The 25,015-nt window shown below is 42.4% G+C and overlaps 1 protein-coding gene and 1 long non-coding RNA gene across 6 annotated transcripts in view; one reads left to right on the top strand and one right to left on the bottom strand.

Annotated features, from left to right (window-relative positions):
• Positions 1–25,015, bottom strand: part of RIPOR3 (RIPOR family member 3) — a 209,861-nt gene that overhangs the window by 68,652 nt on the left and 116,194 nt on the right. For 4 of the 5 annotated variants that reach the window (XM_056549214.1, XM_056549212.1, XM_056549211.1 and 1 more), the window contains exons 2-4: positions 12,589–12,704; positions 9,753–9,899; positions 2,498–2,576 (exon numbers count right to left, since the gene is read on the bottom strand). In XM_056549214.1, the coding sequence (XP_056405189.1) occupies positions 2,498–2,576; positions 9,753–9,899; positions 12,589–12,692 (330 nt within the window). In that variant the 5' untranslated portion in view covers positions 12,693–12,704. Of the gene's footprint in view, positions 1–2,497; positions 2,577–9,748; positions 9,900–12,588; positions 12,705–25,015 lie in introns of all 5 variants that reach the window. The other variant, XM_056549215.1, reaches the window with a different exon arrangement.
• LOC130297041 (uncharacterized) lies at positions 6,877–18,266 on the top strand. Its single transcript, XR_008849374.1, has 3 exons — positions 6,877–6,911; positions 7,051–7,126; positions 17,798–18,266. It is a non-coding gene; the product is annotated as an uncharacterized LOC130297041 (long non-coding RNA).

Below are 25,015 nucleotides of genomic sequence, written 5' to 3'. Positions count from 1 at the left end.
TGGCACCAATAGGACATATTTATACAAAACTGCTTTTTCTTACTAGAAAACTCCATTGGGAATTTGTAAGAGAATCTGCACCAGTTCTTGGATTTCTTCCACGGATTTGCTGTTTGTTATACAGCGGACTAGCCCTATTGGATGGGGTTAAAGGGTCTATTGTGGGGGTCCCCCCGCGATCTCCGTACAGCAGTATGTTTAGAACACTGGGTTCCCATGGCAGGAGATGTGATGTCACGCCACCGCTCCCCTCCCTTACGATGTCACGCCATGCCACCTCTATTCATGTCTTATGGGAGGGGGCGTGACAGCGGATACATTTGTTATTACTGGACATCTTCTTTAACATCATGTTCCTGAAACATTAATTTTTTTCTGCCTGTCTATCAGGGAATCAGAGGGGAAAAACAGGTAGAAAAACACTAATGTCTTAGGAATCGGGATGAGGGGGTGTGATCTGTGTATCAAACTATCAACAGTACTATATTTAGGACACCCTAAGCTGTCACATGATGTTAACAATATGTATAGGAAGGCCACAGGCAACGCTAATGCCAATTTTCTTCTCAAGCTTTCGTAGGATGTTTGTAAGTGTTTTTATTTGATAACTTTACTGGTACAAAAGAAAACTTATCATTATCAATACTTTGGTGCTATATGGTATATTTATTTTGAATTTGGTTTGCATGTGTATTATTGCTGTGGTTTGTCCCCATATGGTTATATACTATAGTGTGTTCTGGAAATATAACTGTACTGTGTATAGTATAATAGATCAATAACTATGTCGGAAAAATGATGGATACAGTGGTGCGAAAAAATTAATCCTCTTAGGTAAGTACCAGCATGTCTGGAATATAGTGAGGGTAAAAAAGGCACTACACCATCTAGGGGGTCTTCCTGCAGGCAAAGTTACCACATTGGCACCGCAACTTGATGACTGCAAGATGGTATTACTTGGGCACTGTTCTTTTGCTCATTTTTTGAGAACTTCATGGTAATATTACATAAAAAGTCTATGGTGCTTAAAGCATAGTTCAGTTTCTGGGAATAAAGGCATTATTCTAATCCTGGAACACTCTCATATTTTGAGCACCGTATGGTGGTATTGCTTGGGCACTGTATTGCAGTATTATTTATACAGTTTGGTGGCATTATTTGGATGTGGTAAGGCAGTGTTATTGAATCATTGTATGTTATTATTATTGTGTGGTACTTTTATTTTAGTACCATAGGGGACCCCTCATAGTTTTACCAAAATGTGCCAAAATATTAATGGGAAAACCTAAACAATAGGTATCCATTGTTTTAAATAGGAAAACAAGCCATAGTCTGCACTTATCTGAGGCATAATTGTTAAATGTTTTCAATTTGTTTCAATTACACCTAAATATGCAAAATTTCACTTATCTGTGCATATTTTGCAGAGAAAACATATCAGAAACACTAATCTGTGTTTAAAACCTTGACAAAAAAATAAATGTAAATCTGTGTCAGAAATCCAAGGATTTACCGTATTTTTCGTCCTATAGGACGCACCGGCGTATAAGACGCACCCAATTTATAGGTGCAAAATCTAAAAAAATAAAGATTTTGAACCCAATAGTGGTCTTCAACCTGCGGACCTCCAGATGTTGCAAAACTACAACTCCCAGCATGCCCGGACAGCCGTTGGCTGTCCGGGCATGCTGGGAGTTGTAGTTTTGCAATATCTGGAGGTCCGCAGATTGAAGACCACTGCATAGGAGGTAATACTCACGTGTCCCCGCCGCTCCGGACCAGTCACCGCTGCCCTGGATGTCGCTCCATCGCTGTCGCCGTGTCCCCGTCGCTCCGGAACGTCTCTGCTGCCGGCCGGGTATCCTCGCTCTCCGTCGCCGCCATCACGTCGTTACGCACGCCGGCGCACGTACGTGATGACGAGGAAGGAGAGCGCTGGCCATACAGGGGATCCCTGAACGGAGAAGACACCGAGGAGGCAGGTAAGGTCCCTCCCGGTGTCCTGTAAGCACTAACCCGGCTATTCAGTCGGGCTGTTCTGGACCGCCACGGTGAAATCGCGAACAGCCCGACTGAACAGCCGGGTTAGTGTCACTTTCCCTTCAGACGTGGCGGTCAGCTTTGATCGCCGCGTCTGAAGGGTTAATACAGGGCATCACCGCGATCGGTGATGTCCTGTATTAGCCGCGGGTCCCGGCCGTTGATGGCCGCAGGGACCGCCGCGATAGGGGTGTATTCGCCGTATAAGACGCACCGACTTTTTCCCCCCAGTTTTGGGGAAGAAAAAGTGCGTCTTATATGGCGAAAAATACGGTATGCAGCATGCTCTACAGCATATTTTTCTATATGTAAAATACAATGTGGGAACACAGTCTTAAGGAAACATTAAGGAGACAATTTATTCCCAGGCCATTATATTGGTGACTGCAGTACAAAATACCACATATTATTAGTGTAAAGACTGTGGCAAGTGGAAACGTGTTACTGAGAAGCTCACCAGTCTGGAGTTTCTTTTTATGTCTTTCTGTTGGCCGGCCAGGAAATCCAGCTGCGTTTGATGTTCCTCAAGGTACTCGCTGTGAAATTAGCCAAGGGTATTCCAATTATTTTTATGCAAACCACAACACAGGTCACGGCTTTCTTTAAGGAAACAGCTGAGCTTAATGAACATGTTTTCAGATTGTAATCTCTAAGTAATAAGAAATGTCCTACACACGGAGAACAGCCAGAGCCTCCTAGTCCTGGAAAACCTACAATAAGAGGGCCCATCATTTCCTGTGTGACCTCGCAACCCAACACCATGTGGCAGTGGACCAGAGAGGTCAACATCTGGAAAGCGCAATTATATATGGGCACCAAACACCCAAGTGTTTATAGGTTACTGAATGCATTCATTTAAATGGTGCTCAGCAACTATACCCATGCAAGTCTGCCACTATACTATTAAAGGGGTACTCTGGTGGAAGACACATTTTTTTCTCATCAACTTGTGCCAGAAAGTTGAACAGATTTATAAATTACTTTTATATAAAAATCTTAAAGGGGTATTCCAGGCAAAAACTTTTTTTTATATATCAACTGGCTCCGGAAAGTTAAACAGATTTGTAAATTACTTCTATTAAAACATCTTAATCCTTCCAATAGTTATTAGCTTCTAAAGATGAGTTGCTGTTTTCTGTCTAACTGCTTTCTGATGACTCACGTCCCGGGAGCTGTGCAGTTCCTATGGGGATATTCTCCCATTATGCACAGCTCCCGTGACATGACATCATCATTGAGCAATTAGACAGAAAACTTCAGAAGCTAATAACTATTGGAAGGATTAAGATTTTTTAATAGAAGTAATTTACAAATCTGTTTAACTTTCCGGAGCCAGTTGATATATAAAAAAAGTTTTTGCCTGGTATACCCCTTTAATCTTTCCAATACTTATCAGCTGTTGTATACTACAGAGGAAGTTGTATTTCTTTCTAGAATTCTTTTCAGGTTGACCATAGTGCTCCCAGTTGCCACCTCTGTCCATGTCAGGAACTGTCCGGAGCAGGAGAGGTTTGCTATGGGGATTTGCTCCTGCTCTGGACAGTTCCAGACAAGGACAGAGGTGTCAGCAGAGAGCACTGTGGTCAGACTGGAAAGAACTATACAGCTTCCTGTGGAGCATACAGCAGCTGATTAGTACTGGAAGGATTAAGATTTTTAATAGAAGTAATTTACAAATCTGTTTGACGTTTTGGCACCAGTTGATTTAAAAAAAAAAATATATATTGTTTTCTACAGGAGTACCCCTTTAAGCCTATAGCACAGAATTGCTTACATCAATTTCATAAATTCAAAGCTGGTTACATCAATTTCTAGATGTCGTTTGAACAATCTAAAGGGGTATAGCTGGGATTACTATAAAGTGCACAAAGGGTTTAAAATAAAATAGTTACATACCAATTGCTTTAAAAAGACATGTGGTCAGTATTATCAAATCTAGTTCTATCTCACATCGTAGCCTCAGGTGCCCTGATTTCAATGCTGTTTCTACTTTGTTGTTACACCCCTTGATTCTCCAGATATATGGATTTTATTATTTGGTTGACTATCTGCACTTTTTTAAATTTTTATTTTTTTTATTGTCAGATGGTCGGGAACGCAATTTAAAATAATGTGTGAGGCTAAGGGTGCTAGGCTTTGGGTCTGAATATGAGTATGAGGGGTGTTATTCAGTCTCAGGGATGTGAATATGAGGCTGAGAGGGAGTGTATTAAGTTTGCTCAACGCTGAGCCTAGCAGTCATACCCCTTTTTGAAATAGTCAAAAAGTCCCCACCTATGTTTCACAGAAAAGTGCACATTGTCAATGCAAAAGTAAAAACTATATCTCAGAAATGGAGGAGACAGATTCCATACAAAAATAAGTACGATCCAGCTCCCCTAACGTAACCTTTAATTCATCTCGTTAAAATCCATGTGCTAAAAAAATAAACTCACATAGAAACTAAAAGAAACGCTGATGCGTTTCGGTTTATCAAAAAATCTTATTCATGGTGGTAACTTTTCTGAGATAACTTGCTTCTTATATACCTTGTACTGAATAAGATCAGCAGTCTTAGAGTCCGCCCACCATCCGGTGGGTCACCTGACCACACCTAATCATCTTGTGTTCACACCTGTTGTAGGCAGGTGGTTCAGTTCACAAGGTAGATGGAAGCATGGAATCATATACGGACCAATTCACATTAAACAGTGGCAGCATGTGAGTTTACATGTAAAGTCCACATTGCAAGTTTATGGAGACATAGCTATTAATAAATATATGCCAATTCTGTAATTTCTTTAATTTAATGCCTTTGGATTTCTGGTGTCCAGAAGGAGGGTCCAAAAAGCCTCTCGTCTGAACACCAGTTCAGTCCAGTCTCCTCCTCGCTTTGGAGGCTTTACTTTTTCTATGCCCTGCATAACAAGGTGAGACAAGTCACCTTACACATTGTGCGGCATGCGGGTATGCTCTGCAATTCTAGTTTTTAATTTTCTGGACGTGCAGCCTACATACTGGAGGCTGCACACAGAACAGGTTGCAAGGTATACAACATGGGTTGTGGACCCCCCCGAAATACAAGTAGAAACTTAGCCCAACTGTGTTTTTATCATACCCTCTAACTGTGAGGCGCTCCTGAATCTCTGTGCATGCAGAGTTATAGTCCTTGTCACGAGTGCAGGCCCTTTTGGCTCTGACGAATTCGCTGATTGGCAGATTTCGTATCACATGCTGCGGGTAGCAGCCCCGGGCATGGAGAAGGCTGTTTCCAGCAGTATCTTTGTGGTACAGTTTGGTATAAATTTTCTTGTCTCTGGAAGATCCAGTTAAGGTTACATCCAAGAAATTAGTAATTTGGTTGTCCCATTTTGCCGTAAATTGTAGATTAAGTTGATTATCATTGAGGTAGGTGACAAATGATTCGTATTCTTGTGCAGTGCACTTCCATACCAGGAGGAGGTCATCAATTTATCTGCCGTACCAACCCACAAGATGGAAAAAGGGTTGGTACAGGCATAGAGGACGACCTCCTCCCAGTATGCCTTGTATAAATTGGCCAAAGATGGGGAAAACTTCACACCCATCAGGCATCTTTTATTTGCAAGAAGAAATTGTTATTAAAACAAAATAAATTGTGTGTCAGTAAAAATAACAAAACATCTAGTATGTATTGGATCAATTCTGGACCGTAGTTGCTATACTTTGTTAAATGGTGTGTGACAGCAGTTATTGCAGTGTGATGGGGTATGCAAGTGTATAAAGCGATGATAACCATGGTGCTTCTGTTGGCCACTGTATTTGATTTATGGGTTGTAATAATGTTTTACTGTCACGGATGTAGCCAGGTGTTTGTGTAACTAAGGGTTGAAGAAGGGTATCTAACCAGGCACCTAATCTTTCTAGTAGGGAATCGATTCCAGCTACTATAGGCCGAAGTGGTGGAGGAAATTTGTTTTTATGTGTTTTGGGGAAAGCGTGAAATATCGGACAAACAGGATGTGATGGTAGTAAGTATTCCTTTTGTTTATTTTTTATGTTTAGATGTATGCCATCTTGTAAAACTTTGTCCAGTTCGATTTTTATGGTTTCAGTGGCATCTGGTCTTCAGACAAGAGGCGTTTTGGATCCTCCGTCTGGACACCAGAAATTCAAAAGGATTAAATTACAGAAATGACTTGGCATATATTTATTAATAGCTATGTCTCCATAAACTTGCAATGTGGACTATACATGTAAACTCACATGCTGCCACTGTTTAATGTGAATTGGTCCGTATATGATTTCATGCTTCCATCTACCTTGCGAACTGAACCAACTGCCTACTAGTGTTGAGCGGCATAGGCCATATTCGAATTCGCGAATATTCGCGAATATATGGACGAATATTCGTCATATATTCGCGAATATTCGCATATTCGTTATATTCTCGTTTTATTTTCGCATATGCGAAAAGTCGCGTATGCGAAAATTAACATATGTGAATATTAACATATACAAAATTAACATACGCGAACATTCGCATATGCGAAAATTAGCATATGCAAATTTTCGTATATGCGAATTTTCGCACGACAGTCTCACACAGTAGTATTACAGCCTTCTTTACACCACACAAGCTGGAAGCAGAAAGGGGTGATCACTGTGATGTGTACTGTGAAAAAAAACAAACAAAAAAAAACGAATATTCGTAATTATGAATATATAGCGCTATATTCGCGAAATTCGTGAATTCGCGAATATGCGATATTCGCGAATAATATTCGAATTGCGAATATTCGTGAGCAACACTACTGCCTACAACAGGTGTGAACACAAGATGATTAGGTGTGGTCAGGTGACCCAATGGATGGTGGGCGGACTCTAAGACTGCTGATCTTATTCAGTACAAGGTATATAAGAAGCAAGGTATCTCAGAAAAGTTACCACCATGAATAAGGGTTTTTGATAAACCAAAATGCGTCAGCGTTTCATTTCGTTTTTATGTGAATTTTTTAAGCATATGGATTTTAACAAAGATAACATTTTTAGGGGAGCTGGATCGCACCTATTTTCGTTTGGAATCTCGCACCTGGTCCCGATGTACATGAACTGAACCTCAAGAGTGGTGAGCTGACTCTAGTTTTGTTTTTCTTTTTTGCACATAGGAGACAGATGCTTTGAATTGTATCGGGTTCAATGAAATAATCTAGGCATGAATATTCAAATAAAATGCCAATATATCATTTATATGATACTGTAAGCAGAATGGAGTACTCCACCTGGGGGACCATCCTGGAAGTATGGGTAATCTGCTAAACTCAGAATCTAAGGGCTCTATTGCCTTGCTTGGCTGTGCTGTTTCATGGATCAGTGTTACTTAACATTATATTTTATTTTACACAGCTATTACACGGCTCTGAAAATGTTGGGGAAAGGCCACACAAATGATCGCTGGATCGTTCGTGTGACCCTTTGTTGTCATCAGTTTTCAGCTGCACATCCAGAAAATGCAAATAAACGTTATTAGTGCTCTTTTGCAGTTTATAGGCACCTGCTCAGTGCTGTAAATTAGACATACTTCAGGCTCAGACAAACAGGGGGGACAGTGTCCTGAAAAGAATAGAAAGTCCTCTGCTTTCGGATGGGCAGGCAGGACTTCCTGTGCTTTACGGTGCATCACCCTGTTGTAGCTTCTCTACTTTCTGCCACAGGAGGACAGAGAGGATATTCAGGGGAGCGGTGTAACAGGTAATTAATTTTTCATGCAGGCAGAGTGTGTGGGGGACCTTATACTACACGGGGCACTGTGTGAGGGGGCCATTTTACTACATGGGAGCACTGTGTGGGAGGCCTTATACTACATGGGGGCACAGTGTTGGGGCCTTATAATACATGGAAGCACAGAGAAGGCCTAACTACTATATGAGGGTACGGTGGGGCCTTACTACTACAGGAGAGCACAAAGGGGTCCAAACTATTATAAGAGGCACAGAGGGGTCTAACTACTATATGGGGCACAGAGGGGCCTAACTACTATATGAGAACCGAGGGGGATCTAACTACTATATGGAAGTACAAAGGGGACTAACAACTATATGGAAGCAAAGAGTGGTCCTAAATGCTAGATGGTTCCATAGAGGGGCCCAAATACTATATAGCAGCCCAGAGGGGCCTAAATACTATATGGCAGCACAGAGGGGCCTAACTACTATATAGGAGCACAGAAGGGACCTATCTACTATATTATCCAGCATGTCACCCAGTCAGAGGCTATTTGCCCAGCAGAGGTGAGTGAAATGAGTGTTAGGGTCCCATCCGAAATGAGGCCACCTCTGCGTGGTGGATGGGGGGACACGTTTGATCAAAAAGTGCGCTAAGAGCCTCCATTTTTTGAGCAAGAGTGCTACTGAAACCTTTTTTTTTGCTAACTACTATATTGGGACACACAGTGGACACTATAATTGTGTAAGGCAATATACAGGGGAGTCTGTACAGAGGTAAAGATGGTGCTGAAGCCTAAAATGTTTGTCAGGCAGATTCTGCAGGAAACGTCTGTCCAGGAAAAGTCTTCAAGATGCCCATGGCTGGATAAGGAAGAAAAAAAGAATAGTGAAAAACTCCAAAAAAGGTGATCGGCCAATAAGATAACCAAGCCACAAGGGAGAGGTGCCAAAAACAGTCTTGCTTAGGGTGAAAAATAGTCTAGCACTGGCCACGTCCTCTGGTCTATATAAGGTCTCACAGCTGACAATGCATATCAGAGCAAAAGCCCAAACATAAGGTCAAAAGAACCTTCAGTAAAGCTCAGAGACAAGATTATGTGGAGGCACAGATCTGGAGAAGGGTACAAAATATTCTGCTGCACTGACTATTCCAAGAGCAAAGTGTCCTCTAGAATTATTAAATGAAAGAAATTTGGAACAACCAGGACTATTCCAAGCCAGCTGCCCAAAAAAAAAAAAACCCAGGTAATTTGGGGAGAAGGGCTTTGGTAAGACAGGTGTCCAAGAATCCAATAATCACTCTGGCTGAGCTTCAAAGATCCTGTGTGCAGATGGGAGAACCTTACAGATAGTCAACAAACACTGCAGCACTTCGCCAGGCTGGTCATATAAAAGCAAGACTAAACTTTTTGGCTTTAGTTATAAGTGTCAGGCCTGGATAAAAAACAAAGCACCCCCATCACCTGCTCAATACTATCCTAACAGTAAAGCATGGTGGTGGCAGCTTCGTGCTGTGGGGGTATTTTTCAGCAGCTAGAACAGGGAGACTGGTCAGGGTTGAGGAAAAGCTAAATGTAAGGTAATATTCTTAATGAAAAACTGGTTTAGAGTGCTGAATACTGTCAGAGGGCACGGAAGTGGCTTAGGGACAACTCTGTTAATATCCTTGAATAGCCCAGCAAGAGCGCTGACCCAATACTCAATCAAACATCTCTGGAAAGAGACCTGAAAATGGCTGTCCACCGATGGTCCCCATTGAACCTGACAGAGTTTGAGAGGATCTGCAGAGAAGAATGGCAGAACATCTCCAAATCCTGATTTGTGAACTTTGAGGCATCACACCCAAGAAGACTTTTTTTTTTTAATTATAGCACAAGTCTACAACATAACAAAATATATTAAAAAGTGAAAGGGTATGAAGACCTTCTGAATGAATTGCATGTACAAAGTGACTGAGCATTTTATGCAGATTCATTCTACACATTAACTGGGGTTTATATGAAGAGTACCCAGAGATCACTTACGTACTTTAATCCTTTTCTTAAAGCTTCAAATATCTTTTTGACTTGGTGAGGATGAGGGTCCAGTCTGATGGATCCTTTCCTCAGGGATGGATACAACTTCTCAGACCGGACAGTCAGCTTTGACTTTACAGAGTTTTTCCGAAGGGACTGCCTGGAAAACAGAAAGACAACACAAAAAGTGTAGAAAAAATGACTTGTATAACATAGCAGCCTGCACTACAGAATGTTTTCCCCGAAATACTTAAAGCTGGTCATACATGTAAGATAACCTTGTTCAGCTATTTCATCTAATCACCTCAATGGAGAGGGGAGGTAATCCGCTGCCAGACATAACTGTCCTAATTTCAGATATATAATGATCACAGGGTATAAAGATATAGCAGGAGATATATCATTCTTTTGAAAATGTATGGTTTTTACATGACAATTTTTTAACTCACTTTTGCTTACATGCGACCTATTTATCAAATAGTCGCACGACCTTGATAAATAAATCTCACATATGCAAAACCCGGGAAACCCGCTTACAAAAGCATATTTTAAAGAAGAAAAGTTTTCCCTTATGTTAATAGCCGAAGTTCTTTATCTACAATTTATTACCAGTAGCGTTGCTAGAGAGGGACAGGCAGGGGGGGGGGGGAGCATCGGGTGACACCTTGACTGGCCTGCCTGGCACTAAATAGCTGCACCCCAACTATCTCGCAACAACCCATCCACCCTCCTCAGAAATTAAAAAAATATTTCAAACATACTATGCCACACCATGAATATCCATACTCTGGAGGCTTTTTTATTTAATTTTGAGCCAACATTTTGTGACGTTGGAGGGCGGAGTCTTGCGTCGCTGCTCTGAGGCCGGAGTTTACGTCAGGAAGGAAAACAGCGCAGGCACATAAACAACAGTGAAGCCACAAAAAAATAAAAAATTAACGTCTCAGTACGTTACCCACCCCAAAATGTGCATGAAGCTGTATTACTATGGATGTTTCTTTTTTTTTAAGGAAAAATGTTAGTGCCACATATGGGTTATTTACGTAGTCTGTAAAAATTCTTACACAAATTATTTTGTGCCTTATTCTATTTTAACACAACATTACATTTAAAATTTTGTGGGTACACTAGCATGTACGTGTGTGCAGTGTGTATTTTGAACCTTTAAATTTATAGTTATTAGTTATATAATCAATTTTTTCTATAATTTACTTTAACATTAATGTAGTAGCTTTGTTTCATGATGCAGAACAAGCACAGTTGTTAAAGTGGGTGTTAATGTCCTTTTCTGCAGACGTGTGCACTTTCTGTAAGCCAGGTTGGACCTGGAATACATATGCGACTTTTAAATGGAGATGCAACTTTTTTTCTTCATAAATAGCGACTATCGCATTTGATAGATACATGACAACTGCAAAGTAAAAAAAATATTACTACGTGAGCAGATTTCAGAAATGTGCTTTGGAATAAGCAAAAATCAAAAAGTCGTAGCATGTATAGAAAAGTCGCACGTGCGCAAGTATGTGCGACTTTTTTTTTTTTTACACAAAAAAGATCTACTACGGAGCTGGATAAATCTCCTTCATGAAGATCACAGGAAAGCGAAGTGACAACCCAGTGGTTGTTACTCAGCTTCCTCAAAAGCAGATACAAAAAGGGGTTATCCGAAAATTACAGCTAATAACAAGTATCATTGTTGAGGGTCTGACAGCAAGGATGAAGAAAGAAAAAGAAATGATTCAGCACTTGACGAAATCCACAGCTTTATTGAATCCTCTATAAAGACAGCATGGCAACACACAATTCACAAGGCATGTGTTATCTTGACGCGTTTCGAGCGCATGCGCTCGAAACGCATCAAGATTACACATGCCTTGTGAATTGTGTGTTGCCATGCTGTTTTTTATAGAGGATTCAATAAAGCTGTGGATTTCGTCAAGTGCTGGATCATTTCGTTTTCTTTCTTCATTGTTGGACACACGGAGCCTGGGTGAGGACCCGCGCACGACATTAAGAGGGTGAGCTGGATTTTCCTTTACTTTCTGACAGCAAGGACCCTGATCAATCACAAGAACGAGACGTCTTGTCCCACCATGTAAATTGAGCGGTTTCTATTTAAATACTCTACACAACAATAGAAAATTGTGCGACAAATCAACACCACAAACACAGTATAAAACCAATGATAATTCCCCACCCAAAAAATGAAATCTCTATTTTCCACATATGAGTCCATCCATCAGGCCTTCTCCCAGAAGCCTTGCAGCCTTGGTGTGGATGGTAATCTGGTTTCTATCTCAAGCACAGTCATCTGAAGTTTGCCGGGACAGCTGTTATACAGCCTGAAGATTCTGTTACATTACTCCTTACTGCTGCTTCCAGGGACCTTCTACTACATCATTTCCTAAATGCTTGCGAGACGGCAGACGTATCGATTTTACAGGCTTCCTGCGCAGAATCTCCTGCCATATTTCAGTATCTATTGCACTTACACTGTATTAAGGGATAGCGGGAATGATTTCTGCGAGAGACACAGACATAACACTGCTGCCATGTAAACCCAAGTCACCTGAGTTGAAGTCTCCTACAAACACCTGGTTGTAGAGGGGAATTGAAATACTTTTTAAAAGTTGCTCTCCACGTCAGAACTGTCTGGAAGCTGGGAAACAGCCCGCAGATGAGTTTTTATAGGGCTGAAACTTCATCAAACAGGGCATGTAATAGTAATGCTACTGGCCCCATAAACCTATCAGACGAGTCCTAATGCGTTCCAGGCAGGCCCTTCAGTCTATGGAGAGAGATCTATAACAGCAGGCTGCCTCAGCTGGAATTTACATTTCATTACTTACGAGGTCTTTCTGACTTGTAATGTACTAAATCCAGCGAAGGATCGGCTCCTACTGACCCCAGAGAGACCATCACTAGGAGAGCTGAACTTTAACTTCACCGACATAATGGCTGGAGGCTTCAAGAAAAAGAAAGAAGATAATTATTTTACACATTGCTAATAATAATAATAATAAAAAATCATAACAATCATCATCTATTTCTATGGCGCCAACATATTCCTCAGCACTGTATAAAGCTTGTCATCTTTCAAATCGGTCCCTGTGTCGTGGAAATATGAAGTTGTCACATTGCCTTCATATTGTGCGATATGGCGTGGGTTCGTGTGTTGTCGACTGGGCACCATAGCTGCAGATGTGGTGGTCTGTTGATGGCACGTGGAGGTGTGTCATATCTTCTGTAGGCTGAATCTTCACCTTGTGACACCTGATACTGTATATGTGGGAGTGGCTACTGTAACCCCTCCCTCTTTGTTGTGTACATAAATAAACTAGACACTGACCTCCCAGGGATTTCTTTCAATGCTGGAGGAGGAATCAGTTGCTTGATCACTGACTGTCTGTCTGTGTTTTTTTCAACTATAGCGAATTCGCTATCCTGGCAGACACCACTGAGCCCGAATTACTACAAGCCTGGATTTTCTACAACACCTGTCACCATAGGGCCTCATAATCTGAATCCACTTAGTATGTTTTAGAGTGTGGAAGGAAACCCAAGCAAACACAAAAAGAACAGTCAAACTCTTTGCAGATATTGTCCTTGGTGGGATTTGCAACCAAGTCCCCAGCAAGGTAACAATGCTAACCACTAATTTAGTGAGTGCAAGACCACACCTGACGTGCCGACTGGGGGAAAAGAGCGCAATTTTGGCACTCACTCCAGTGGCTGCAACCAATCGGCAACATGATTGTCTTCTCCGCTCCCTCATTCCTTTATATACTCATTATTTTACTTTGGCTCCATTCACACCTGCATCACAAATTCCATCAAATTTCATGGACAAAAGATAGCAGCATGCTTGCCACGCTAAACTGCTAGTACAACTCGCATTAACATCAACGAGAGTTACGTAAACTGTGTAAAACAGCTATCTCCGCTTATTTTGGCTTCCCGACAACCTCTGACTGGGGGTGGATGGAGGCGGCAGACGGCCCTCTATGTCATGATAATTGTGGGTCCCAGAGGTGGGACCCACATTTAGCAAATATTTATGGCCTATCCTTTAGATATGGGATGGGAATATTAAAGGGGTATTCCAGGCAAAACCTTTTTTTATATATATATCAACTGGCTCCGGAAAGTTAAACAGATTTGTAAATTACTTCTATTAAAAAATCTTAATCCTTTCAATAGTTATTAGCTTCTGAAGTTTTCTGTCTAACTGCTCAATGATGATGTCACGTCCCGGGAGCTGTGCATGATGGGAGAATATCCCCATAGGAACTGCACAGCTCCCGGGACGTGAGTCATCAGAGAGCAGTTAGACAGAAAACAACAACTCAACTTCAGAAGCTAATAACTATTGGAAGGATTAAGATTTTTTAATAGAAGTAATTTACAAATCTGTTTAACTTTCCGGAGCCAGTTGATATATAAAAAAAAAAAGTTTTGGCCTGGAATACCCCTTTAATGTAAAGCCAATGGGGTCCATTTGGTGCCATTAGTATACATTATGTAACAGATTCGGCACCACCAATTTTTTTTTTTTTTTTTAACATTGTTCTGCTACTATGTTGAGCAGAGCAACTGAGACAACAGCACTTATATGAACAAAGCCTTAGTCCCACAACTTTTTTTTCAATTTTAAGATCTCTGCTTACTGACATTGAGTGGAAACCTTCTTGATTATATCCAGAGGCTAAACATCAGTGCTGATCAGGTGTAGAGGACATAGCTGCAGGGCTTCTTACACGCGGCAGATGACATAGAACACAACAAGCCACATGGCTGTTAGCAGTACATTTTAAAGCTGGCCAAACCTTTGGTATAGATGCTAGCTAAGAGCTCTCTACCCTGATCCCCCAATACAAATGCATGATCAGCTGAGATGGGGAAAAAGCTGCTGCCAAGCTTGTCTAGCGGCGTCTTCTCTTTCTACGAGGGGAAAAAAGGATTGGCTATGTTCTACATCAGTGTTTCCCAACCAGGGTGCCTCCAGGTGTTGCAAAACTACAACTCCCAGCATGCCCGGACAGCCTTTGGCTGTCCGGGCATGTTGGGAGTTGTAGTTTTGCCATATCTGGAGTCACCCTGGTTGGGAAATACTGTTCTACATACTTGATCCTATCCTTCCCCACCTTCTACTCTCAGGGTACAGTCAAGAGGCACCCATTCCCATTAGATGGTTGGCTAGTACCACCAGGATTTTTATGTATATGGCCAACTTAACACAAAGAGCGTCATTATTTAGGTTCATTTGGAGTTGTTTTTCCTACACCATTAATAATGGGATAAAAAAATAACATTAACTTCTGTTCAAAGCCCATGGAAGCGCCGTTTCTGTACATGTTATTTCTGTGCAGACGTTCATCCCACTTACTTCCTCAGGGTGCAGGAAAGCCCCCAAGTGACAGAGCCATTTGTCCCATCTCATAATCATTATTTTACAGTTTGATGTCCGACTGCCAGGACTCTCTCCTGCAAGTGCACAGCTTGTAAAGACATCCACTAGAGATGAAAGATTTGGAGAGACATCTCTAGGTGCCAAGTGCTGTACAGACTCTGCTGCATTATTAAAACAGGGGAGACGCGAAGCGCAAAGTGTGGGGCGACTCTTGGCTGCGCTAAACACGGAACCGTGCGCTGGACAGGTCGCTGCGCCGCAGCAAGGAAAACATTTGTTTCTGGTTTAAGAAAGTGTAAACTGGACAACATGGTCGGGGGGCCAAATTCTAAATGTCCACAGCATCCTCCTAGAAGAAGTTTACTTTTTCTTTGTTACAGAGAAAATACTGACAGTAAGCAGATGCTGGGAGCAAATAAATACTTTATATCTGTGTTCCCCAAATTGTGGCTCTACAGCTTTGGCAAAAATAAAAAACGCTCATCATGCCAGGAGTTGGAATTGTTCCCTTACCGTTGGCTTACCAGATGTTGCAAACCTACAACTCCCATCATGCCATGACAGCCAAAGTTCTTCTATGGCAGTGTTTACCAAGCTGTGGTTCTCCAGCTGTTGCATAACTACAACTAGAGATGAGCGAACCTACAGTAAATTCGATTCGTCACGAACTTCTCGGCTCGGCAGTTGATGACTTATCCTGCGTAAATTAGTTCAGCCTTCAGGTGCTCCGGTGGGCTGGAAAAGGTTAATACATTCCTAGGAAAGAGTCTCCTAGGACTGTATCCACCTTTTCCAGCCCATCGGAGCACCGGAAAGATGAACTAATTTATGCAGGAAAAGTCATCAACTGCCGAGCCGAGAAGTTCGTGACGAATCGAATTTACTGTAAGTTCGCTCATCTCTAACTACAACTTCCAACCCGAATTTCTATAGACTCATTTCAATGTTTTAAACAGACGACATAGAAAGATGTTTTCTGGTATTAAATCGTAACAATGAAAAGATTCACACCTTTATAATATCCATTGTATTTCAATATCTTACACTTATCATGATCCCAGTTATTGGATAGAACAAAAGTATCTGCAGCCTGAGATCTGATGCTCTGGAATGAGACATGCAGCTGGGGAGTAGCACATTTTTTTTATTTTAGTACTGAATGTAAACAATGGATGTTTCCATTCACTGGTAGCAAGCATGGAAAGAGTGTGTGTTAAATTAAATATAGAACACCAAAAACTCCTTTAATGTAGGTTTGAGGAATAACGGAGAGAGGTCGAAGGGCCTCTGAGAAATACAAAGCAAATGATCGGGCTTATATGGAATACAATGAACCATAAACCACATCTCCTTATCACAATTTGCAGCAGGCTCCTTGCCCTCAGTATACTCCTAAGCATGTCTTGCGCTGTACCCCTGACCCAAACAGCACTTCTGGGATCAATTTACTGGGTGCACTTGAATTGTGATGACACATTCTCCTTAAGAACAGAACGTTTCCATTCCGAGACTCTATGAGAACATTCAGTAAAATCTAAAAATCCTACAGGTCAAGAAATTCATCACTTTTGATTTAAGAGCAAATTGGGACGCTGCCACTTCAGTCAGGATTTCCATCGCTGTGTGTACAGGGTCATTCACATTAGTCCCTGAGACTGTTCATTGCAGGGTGACAGGAAGAAAGTCTCAATAAATAAAAGAGTACTAAAACTCTTCCGATGTTGGCTTGTTACAACTTCCGGCATCAAGGCATGCTGGGAGTAGTAGTTACCAAACAGTTAAGGAGCCACATATGTAAGCAGTGAAGCAGTTTTCACATACGCCATAGACGATGGAGCCCTGATACAGACATTTACTGAATTTGATTAATAGTTTGGCATCACTCTGCAGGATCACGGAAGGGTTAATACTTTCGGGAACACTAGGTTAACATGTTTTGGCAGTCCCCAGGTTTATTTATGAAGAATCAGCCGGGCAGACAACTGGAACTGTCCACTATTACGGACTTTGGATAAAACCCACATTCATTTCACATGAAGCATAGACTTGGATGTTGTAAAACACCTGGCAGAAGCGTTCACTTTCCATAGACGGTTTCCCTTATTGGTGTCTATCTGCAAACTTCTAACCACTTAACTCTCCTCCTTTCTTAATAAACGCAGCATAAATCCCTCCAGTGACAGGTGACTGGATCCCATTTCTAAACACAGGTAAGTATGCGTCATACGTGACTTATTACAGAGGCCAGTCATGCACATTATAATGTCAGCTTGTATGAGGGATTTCTGACCTTCCCTAGTATGGCCTCACAGGCTTGATTGTTACCCTGTAAGTGGCAGCTCAAAGGCTCCCCTGCCACCATTACTGTGTCTGAATGAGCAGAACGTACATATCACTGCTACTGGTGGAGTAATTCTATAAATACATGACTTTATCTGTACTGATCCTTAGTTACACCCTGTATTGAGCTACTGAAGAAAGGCGTAGTCTCCTGAAACGTGTCTAGCCCTAGTGTTTTACCTGAATCCCCAGGCTTATACCATAGATCGCCAACTGCCCTTTAGAGCCTGATACAGATTACCTATCAACACAGAGACTGACATCACAGGCCAGCATTCAAACTTAGCGCTTTTTTCTTCTCTCCTGAGTGTGCTCAGCACCACTCTGTCTCACACAGGATCGGAGCCGGACCGGCGAGGACGCCGAACCCATTTACCGCTGCGAACATGCTCCTGCTCCCGTGCGCTCGCTGGGTGAGACGGTCTGCCTGACAAGCAGCTGCCCAGCAGAAGAAGACATTGTACCAGGCTGTTGCCCAGCTGGACAGGGTGAGAGGGACATAGTCCCACCGCTATTTCTTCAAAGGACTCTCTGGACATAACTGCATATCAGGAACCTGCAGAATAAACACCATATTGCTGTGCCTTGCTTTTACATACCTTCTGCACTTCTTTATCGTACATGTAACGTACGTTTTGGAACTGTATTTTTTACAGGACCAGCGCAGACACCTAATACTGTGCCTCGTATTACAGCGATTATCTGTGTTGACAGCTTTTGCACCTGAATGTCTATGCATATCCATGAACTTTGACCTATAGGACATTATATGCACCATCTGGGGATTCAGAATTGACGTTTTATTTTTTGCACATTTTATTTATTTCTTTATTTTATTTATATTGAATTTATCCTATTTATTATATTCTATTTTATTTTACATTTTTGGAGGGGAATCGCAAGGGCCCTGCGTAACTCCCTCCATCCCTCATCTACGCTTTTTTGTATTTATCTAATTTCTTCATTAAATTCATATATTTTTACACTATGGTCTAATCTCTCTTTTTTGTTCACCTCTATTATCCGATTCCTTCCTCTCCCTATTTCCACTCTCCTCTCCCTCCTCCGCCCCCTCTCACTAGATCACTTGAGGACTGTTACCTTATTTTTTCACACCCTGTATTACACTTCAGAGCTGCACTCATTCTGCTGGTGGTTTCTGTGTTCACACACATGACATTACTTATCTTGTACTGATCCTGAATTATATCCTGTGTTAGGCTGCAGAGCTGCACTCACTATTTTGCAGGTTGTCAATGGAAACAGTCAGCAAGATTGTGGACAAACCCCGACAGTTGGCCAAGCTCTAAAACTGCAGCAGGGAGATGTTTTTTTTCTTTTTTTCCCCCCTATATCATGTGACTGTACAGAGTCTGGTGTAGAGATGGCACTTCCCAAAAGGCAAATCAACTGTGCAGACACCGAACAGGCAGGAATTGCTGCTAAATTATAGCTGTGAAGGCAGCAAAGTTGTAAAAGCAGCAGAGGCTGTATCTAAAGATTTCACAAAACTTTCACAAAAGATTTCACTAAACACCTATAGAATGCAGCTGTATGCTGCAACCTATAGCAAGTACATCTGCGTCCCGGTGTATAGATTTTAGGTCTGCCTATTAGACATCACTCATTGCGCACACCTCTGAGCCGAGCTGGGAGATTAAAGGGGTACTCTGGCGATAAGACAAGATGCCTGATCGCGGGGGTCCTGCTGCTGGGGACCCCCGTGATCTTGCACGCAGCACCCCGTTACAATCAGTCCCCAGAGCACGTTCGCTCCGGGTCTGATTACTGGCGATCACGGGGTCGGAGCATTGTGATGTCACGCTCCGCGCCCTCAATGCAAGCCTATGGAAGGGGGCGTGACAGCTGTCACACGGGGGCAGAGCCGAGACATCACAATGCTCCGGCCCCGTGATCGCCAGTAATCAGACCTGGAGCGAACATGCTCCGGGGACTGAATGTAACGGGGTGCTGCGTGCAAGATAAAGGGACCCCCGCGATCAGACATCTTATCCCCTATCCTTTGGATAGGGGATAAGATGTCTTAGCGCCGCAGTACCCCTTTAAGTTGTGGGTGTTTGTTCTGTCTTTTTTTTTCTTTCTTTTTTTACAAATGAAATCAAATGTGGGCTACTTACTATATAATGAGGGGACCTGCCTACCACCAGAGACTAACCTATCTACCTAAGGGTAATAATGGGAGCCCTATCTGCCTACCTGATGGGGTATATATCAATCTGGGGCCCTGTATACATATTATGGGAGCTCTACCAAAGGGGACCCTGTCTACCTACAGAGGGAGTCCTACCTTCCTACCAACTGGGGGGGGGGGGGGGATCTGTGACATTATTTACCTACTGAGGGAGCCCTTCCTGCCTACCAACTGGGGAAACATATCTATCTGGGGCCCTATTTACCCAATAGGGGAGCCCTACCTTCCTACAAACCTGATGAGGGGTAGTACCTACCTGAAGGGGTTACTATCTACTCAATAGATAGGGGTGACATACCTACCTACTTAACAAGGGAGACCTACTTAAAGGAGATCTGCAGCCATAGACACTTAACCCCTATTCTGCGAATAGGGGATAAGTGTCTGATCGCGGGAGGTTTGAATGCTGGGAACCCCACCGCGATCTCCTGTACGGGGCCCCAGCTCTGCCATGGCTCTCCCATGCAGGAGGCATGTCGGCCGCAGTATGACGCCACGGCCGACATGCCCCCTCCATGTGTCTCAGAGATGCGGAGATGTCGACCTCAGATCAGAAACTTATGCCCTATCCTGCGGATAGGGAATAAGTGTCTATGGCTGCAGTACTCCTTTAAAAGGAGTTGCCTGGCATAAAAATAGAAGTGATACTACCCTCCTTCAAGCCTCTGCAGCTGCTGCACTGACGTTCTTAGGCCTGCAGTATGGGGACAATATGTGAGGGGACATGGCGGGGGCAATATGTGAGGATGCAATATGTGAGGGGGCATTGCTGGGGGCAATATGTGAGGGGACATTGCTAGAGCAGTATGTGAGGGGGCAATATGTGAGGGGACATGGTGGGGCAATATGTGAGGGGACATGGCTAATGCAGAATGTGTGCGGGGGCAATATGTGAGGGGAAATGGCTGGGGTAATATGTGAGGATGCAATATGTGAGGGGGCATTGTTGGGGGCAATATAGGAGAGGGCATGGCTGGGGACAATGTGTAAGGGGGCATGGCTGGGGGGCAATATATTTTTAGGTCTGCCTATTAAGTTTCTATCAATAAAAACCTTATTTACATGCTAATTTGGTTGAAATTATTTTGTGCTCCTGTTTTAGTCCCTTGGAGTTTTTATTTTTTAGTTTCAACACCCCTGATATAATTTTGCATTTGGATCACTGGACTAATATGGCTACTCCAAACTACTATATATGTATTATAATTGTAAGGGAAAGTCAACGGCTCCTTGGTGGAGACTACCCAAAAATAACAGTGATGTGCTCTCATTTTCATTGTGTTTTTCCACAGACACTTCCGTTCAGTAAGTTGTTAATAGGTCAGAAAGCATATAAATATTTGCAGTATCGGGGATCTGAGAAGTAAACTGCGGCAGTGTGGTGGGCTACTGACTGCATATATTATGAAGCATATGAACAACAGGAAAAGCAGCGATGTCACGCATCTGCAGGAATCCAGTGCAGACGCAGCAGTATCCATCTGGATGGCTGTTCTAATAGCGCGACCACCTCTGGCATGTTTATGCCTGTGGTGATGGCCTCTAGAAGACCCTGGAAATACGACCCAATGATCGCTCGGCGTGAAAGCTAGAAAACATTCCTGCTTTTATTTTCTCTTATTCTCTGGTGATTGTGTAGGGAAAATGCATCACTAGATCACTAAATATTTTCACTATTAATATGGATTTATGGGCTAAACAGAAAAACTATTACTACAGGGTCATTACTGCAATGGCTGAAAATATATTCCAATCCCCCACATAACAATCCATGTGGAATCTAGGCCTGCTGGAAACAAGACTGCAAGAGCCTGTAGTAACAATTGGGGCATCCAGATCCCAAATGGCAAAAAAAACTATCAGTACTACATAACTCCTCCTTCCTGCCTTTACTGTAAGGATATGTCCACCCGGTTAAAGGGGACCGGTCACCAGTTTTATGCTGCCTAAACCACGTGCAGAGTAAAACAGGTTGCATGAGTGCGATCCCAGCACACTCATTAACTCTGAAACACTTGGGCATTTAAAAAAAATTGGCGTGAAATCCAGCGTAACAATATTCTGATCAAAATTTTGGGTGAAGCAGCCTCGTAATGTTATTCCTTGGATTCTGCTGAACTGGGCAAACAGCAGAATTTCCATAGCGGAAAACTCTGCTGTGCAAATACTCAGGTGAGGGGGGTGAGGAGTTAAAATTACCTCTCTTCCTGATGCGGTTTCATTGCAGAGCCAGGCTGATCACCCTGTACAATGCTATGCAAAAGCATAGCACTGAACAGTGAATGCAATCCAATGATTACATATAATAATCCCCTATGCAGGCTTAAAAAGTGTAAATAAATAATACTGATGTGGATACTGGGTGACCTCGGCAAGGTGCTTATCCAGTCCTGGTGAAAAAACGGCGATGCTTCTCTGGGGCGCCTCCGGATCCGTAGATGGTTCAGCTCCCAACCCAGGTGGGGGTTGAGGAAGGAGGAAGATACGGGAATGATTTGGAAGTTTAAAAGCTTTATTCAGACGACGCGTTTCGCAAGGGGTCCCTTGCTTCATCAGGTCATAGATAACAGGGGTACAAACAGTCTTTATATACAGTGTGTACTTCAAAAAGTGCGGGAGTTTGTGACAGGTGTGGTGCATCACCTGGGTGCCGGATGTGACGTGCCGGCTGGGAACGGGAGTGTTCATTCATAAAATGTGCTGTTTGTAAACAATGTACCGAGTGTAACTTTGTGGTTCGATGTAGACAGAGCTGCTGGGTGTATCATGTTCGGCTTAGAGGATGTTCTCAATGTGTTGGTAAGTGGGAAAATGCGATTCGGTTCGCTTGAGGAGAACATGTCAGTAGACTGCGGAGTCCAGGAACAAACGGCAGCAATCTCAAGTCAGCCTTACCTATTCCCAACTAACTAGACAACTATGGACTATTTCACCTCACGTCTAGAAAACCGGGAAAGATTGATAACAGACCTCACTGGCCAACAGCGGCAACATGTCACTGCTAATAATGAAACTACTCCTGACACTACTTTTCCAGCCATGTCCATCCTGTTTCATAAACTCGAAGATCTTTTACAGGATGAACTAAGGCACAGCACAGACATTGATTTCCTCAATATTTATATGCAGGAAAGACTGGCCCCACGGGGCCTCAGACTTACCTTTGATGCTACTTTTAAAAATGATGCTGACTATGTTTCAGAATGGGATAATGTTTTAACTGATTGTTCACATATTATGTTACAACATATATGTAATAAACGTATAACACTCCGCACCAGAATCACAAATGATATAGAACATACTATATTACAACTACAGGATTACACAAATCATAAAGAATTCTACAGATTAGACCGAGGGGTATCTAATAGGATCAACAAAATGCAGAATGACCTCATCACCAAAAAAGCGGAAAAACTCAAACGAGACCGGGACGACAAGAAGGAAGGGATCTACAGGAATTGGAACAAAAGACCCACATCGGAACTCTCAGAAAACATTCATACAAACACACACAATCATCAAAAGAATCACAATAACCCAACCACCACTCTCACTTCGCACAAACAGAAACCCAGATACACTTCGCGTATATTACCCCGCACAGGGTCAAAAACCCATTCACCTTCCAAAAATCTGTACAATAAAATGACCTACAATACAAGAACCTACATTAACACCAGTAGAGGTATTTTGGACCACCGTGCCAGGACCTCCGATTCCAGAACCACCGGCACAGTTATTACTACTTCAAATAATATTGGCAACAATAATAACAACACCCTTATCACTAATACCAATAGCCAACATCACATCGAAAAAAATCCAATATGTATGACCCTGAAAGGTAAGTCATACATTAATCCAAGTACGTCAAATCCGGACCCACACATTACCGAACTCACTTCATCAGGAGATCTCTTCCTACCGGAGGATAACCTTCCAGCTACACCAATCCAGACAAAGGTCCAGATCCTTGAGATCAGAAGCAACATTGATCGACTTCAGGAAGAACTAGGCCGAGGTCACCCTAGTGAATGCACGGTCACTACAGCTTTACAACTCTCACCATCTCCAACCAGAGAGAAAGCATTAGAAGACGATCTGTCGATCCTCACTACGCACGAGTTAACCCCCTCAAGATCAGATCCTGACATCAGTCTAGCAAACACACCAACTATTCTCACCTTAGTGGAGAACATCACCATTGTAGACAATTCCAGCCTTGGAATGGTGGCATCGGTTCCATTCCTAAAACCATGCGAGGCATCAACATCACAAGGGTCTTTTTTAGGGACAACTATAAAACCCAAAACCAAACAAAAAACCATGGAACAGTTCTTCACACCGAAGAAACAAACAAAAAGAAAAAACACAGACGAGGAAAACGAGGAGGAAACAACAAAAGAAAGAAAAGAGAGAAAACTACAGTAACCCCTATTAAATCTGATGACTTCACCAACACAGGCATGAAGATCTTTAATCTATCCAATCATACACTGACGACATATGAGACTAGTCTCTTAAACAAGGGATTGTCCTTCTGTCCAGTCCATAAACCAGATGATTTCACCCTGTTTCTGGACCTCCATCACTTCACCCGCAAATTGACTCTACATAGACACTTTCAAATACAAGATCGTCTAAAAGAAGCAATGGATAACACCTCCATACCTACTCCAGATACACATAAAAATCCCCCACCTGGCGTACATCCCGCCATAAAAAATAAATCTAAATTCTACCCAGTCTATAATCAGGGCCATCTGATCAAGACATTCCATGATTTAGTAGCCAATGACCTGAAAACTTTACCTATTAATCCACCGGACACCAAAGAAGGATTGCTTTCAAAAAAAGAAAGACAAGCCCTGAATACACTGAAAAATAATCCTGAGATAGTAATAAGATCCGCAGACAAAGGTGGTAGCATTGTCGTGCAAAATTACGAAGACTACCACCAAGAAGCCATGAATATTCTGGGAGACCCCAATTATTATAGTAAAACCCAAGAAAACCCTCACCCAGCATTACAAAAGAAAATCATCAACATTGTAGAGGAGGCCTACAAGGAAGGGATCATCACAAAAGAAGAAAAAAAGTTTCTAATCATCACCAATCCTTCACAACCATATTATTATCACCTTCCAAAAATACATAAAAATTCCACTCATCCACCTGGACGTCCTATAATTTCAGGCATTAACAGCTCCACATCCAACATCTCACAGTTTTTGGACCTCATTTTACAAAAATATGTACAGTCACTACCCAGCTATCTCAAGAATTCTGATGATCTCATCCTAACACT

This window comes from Hyla sarda, chromosome 12, assembly GCF_029499605.1.
Source record: "Hyla sarda isolate aHylSar1 chromosome 12, aHylSar1.hap1, whole genome shotgun sequence".
Classification (NCBI taxonomy): domain Eukaryota; kingdom Metazoa; phylum Chordata; class Amphibia; order Anura; family Hylidae; genus Hyla; species Hyla sarda.
The sequence above is the reverse complement of the archived record's forward strand: the minus strand, read 5'-3'. Positions and strand labels throughout refer to the sequence as shown.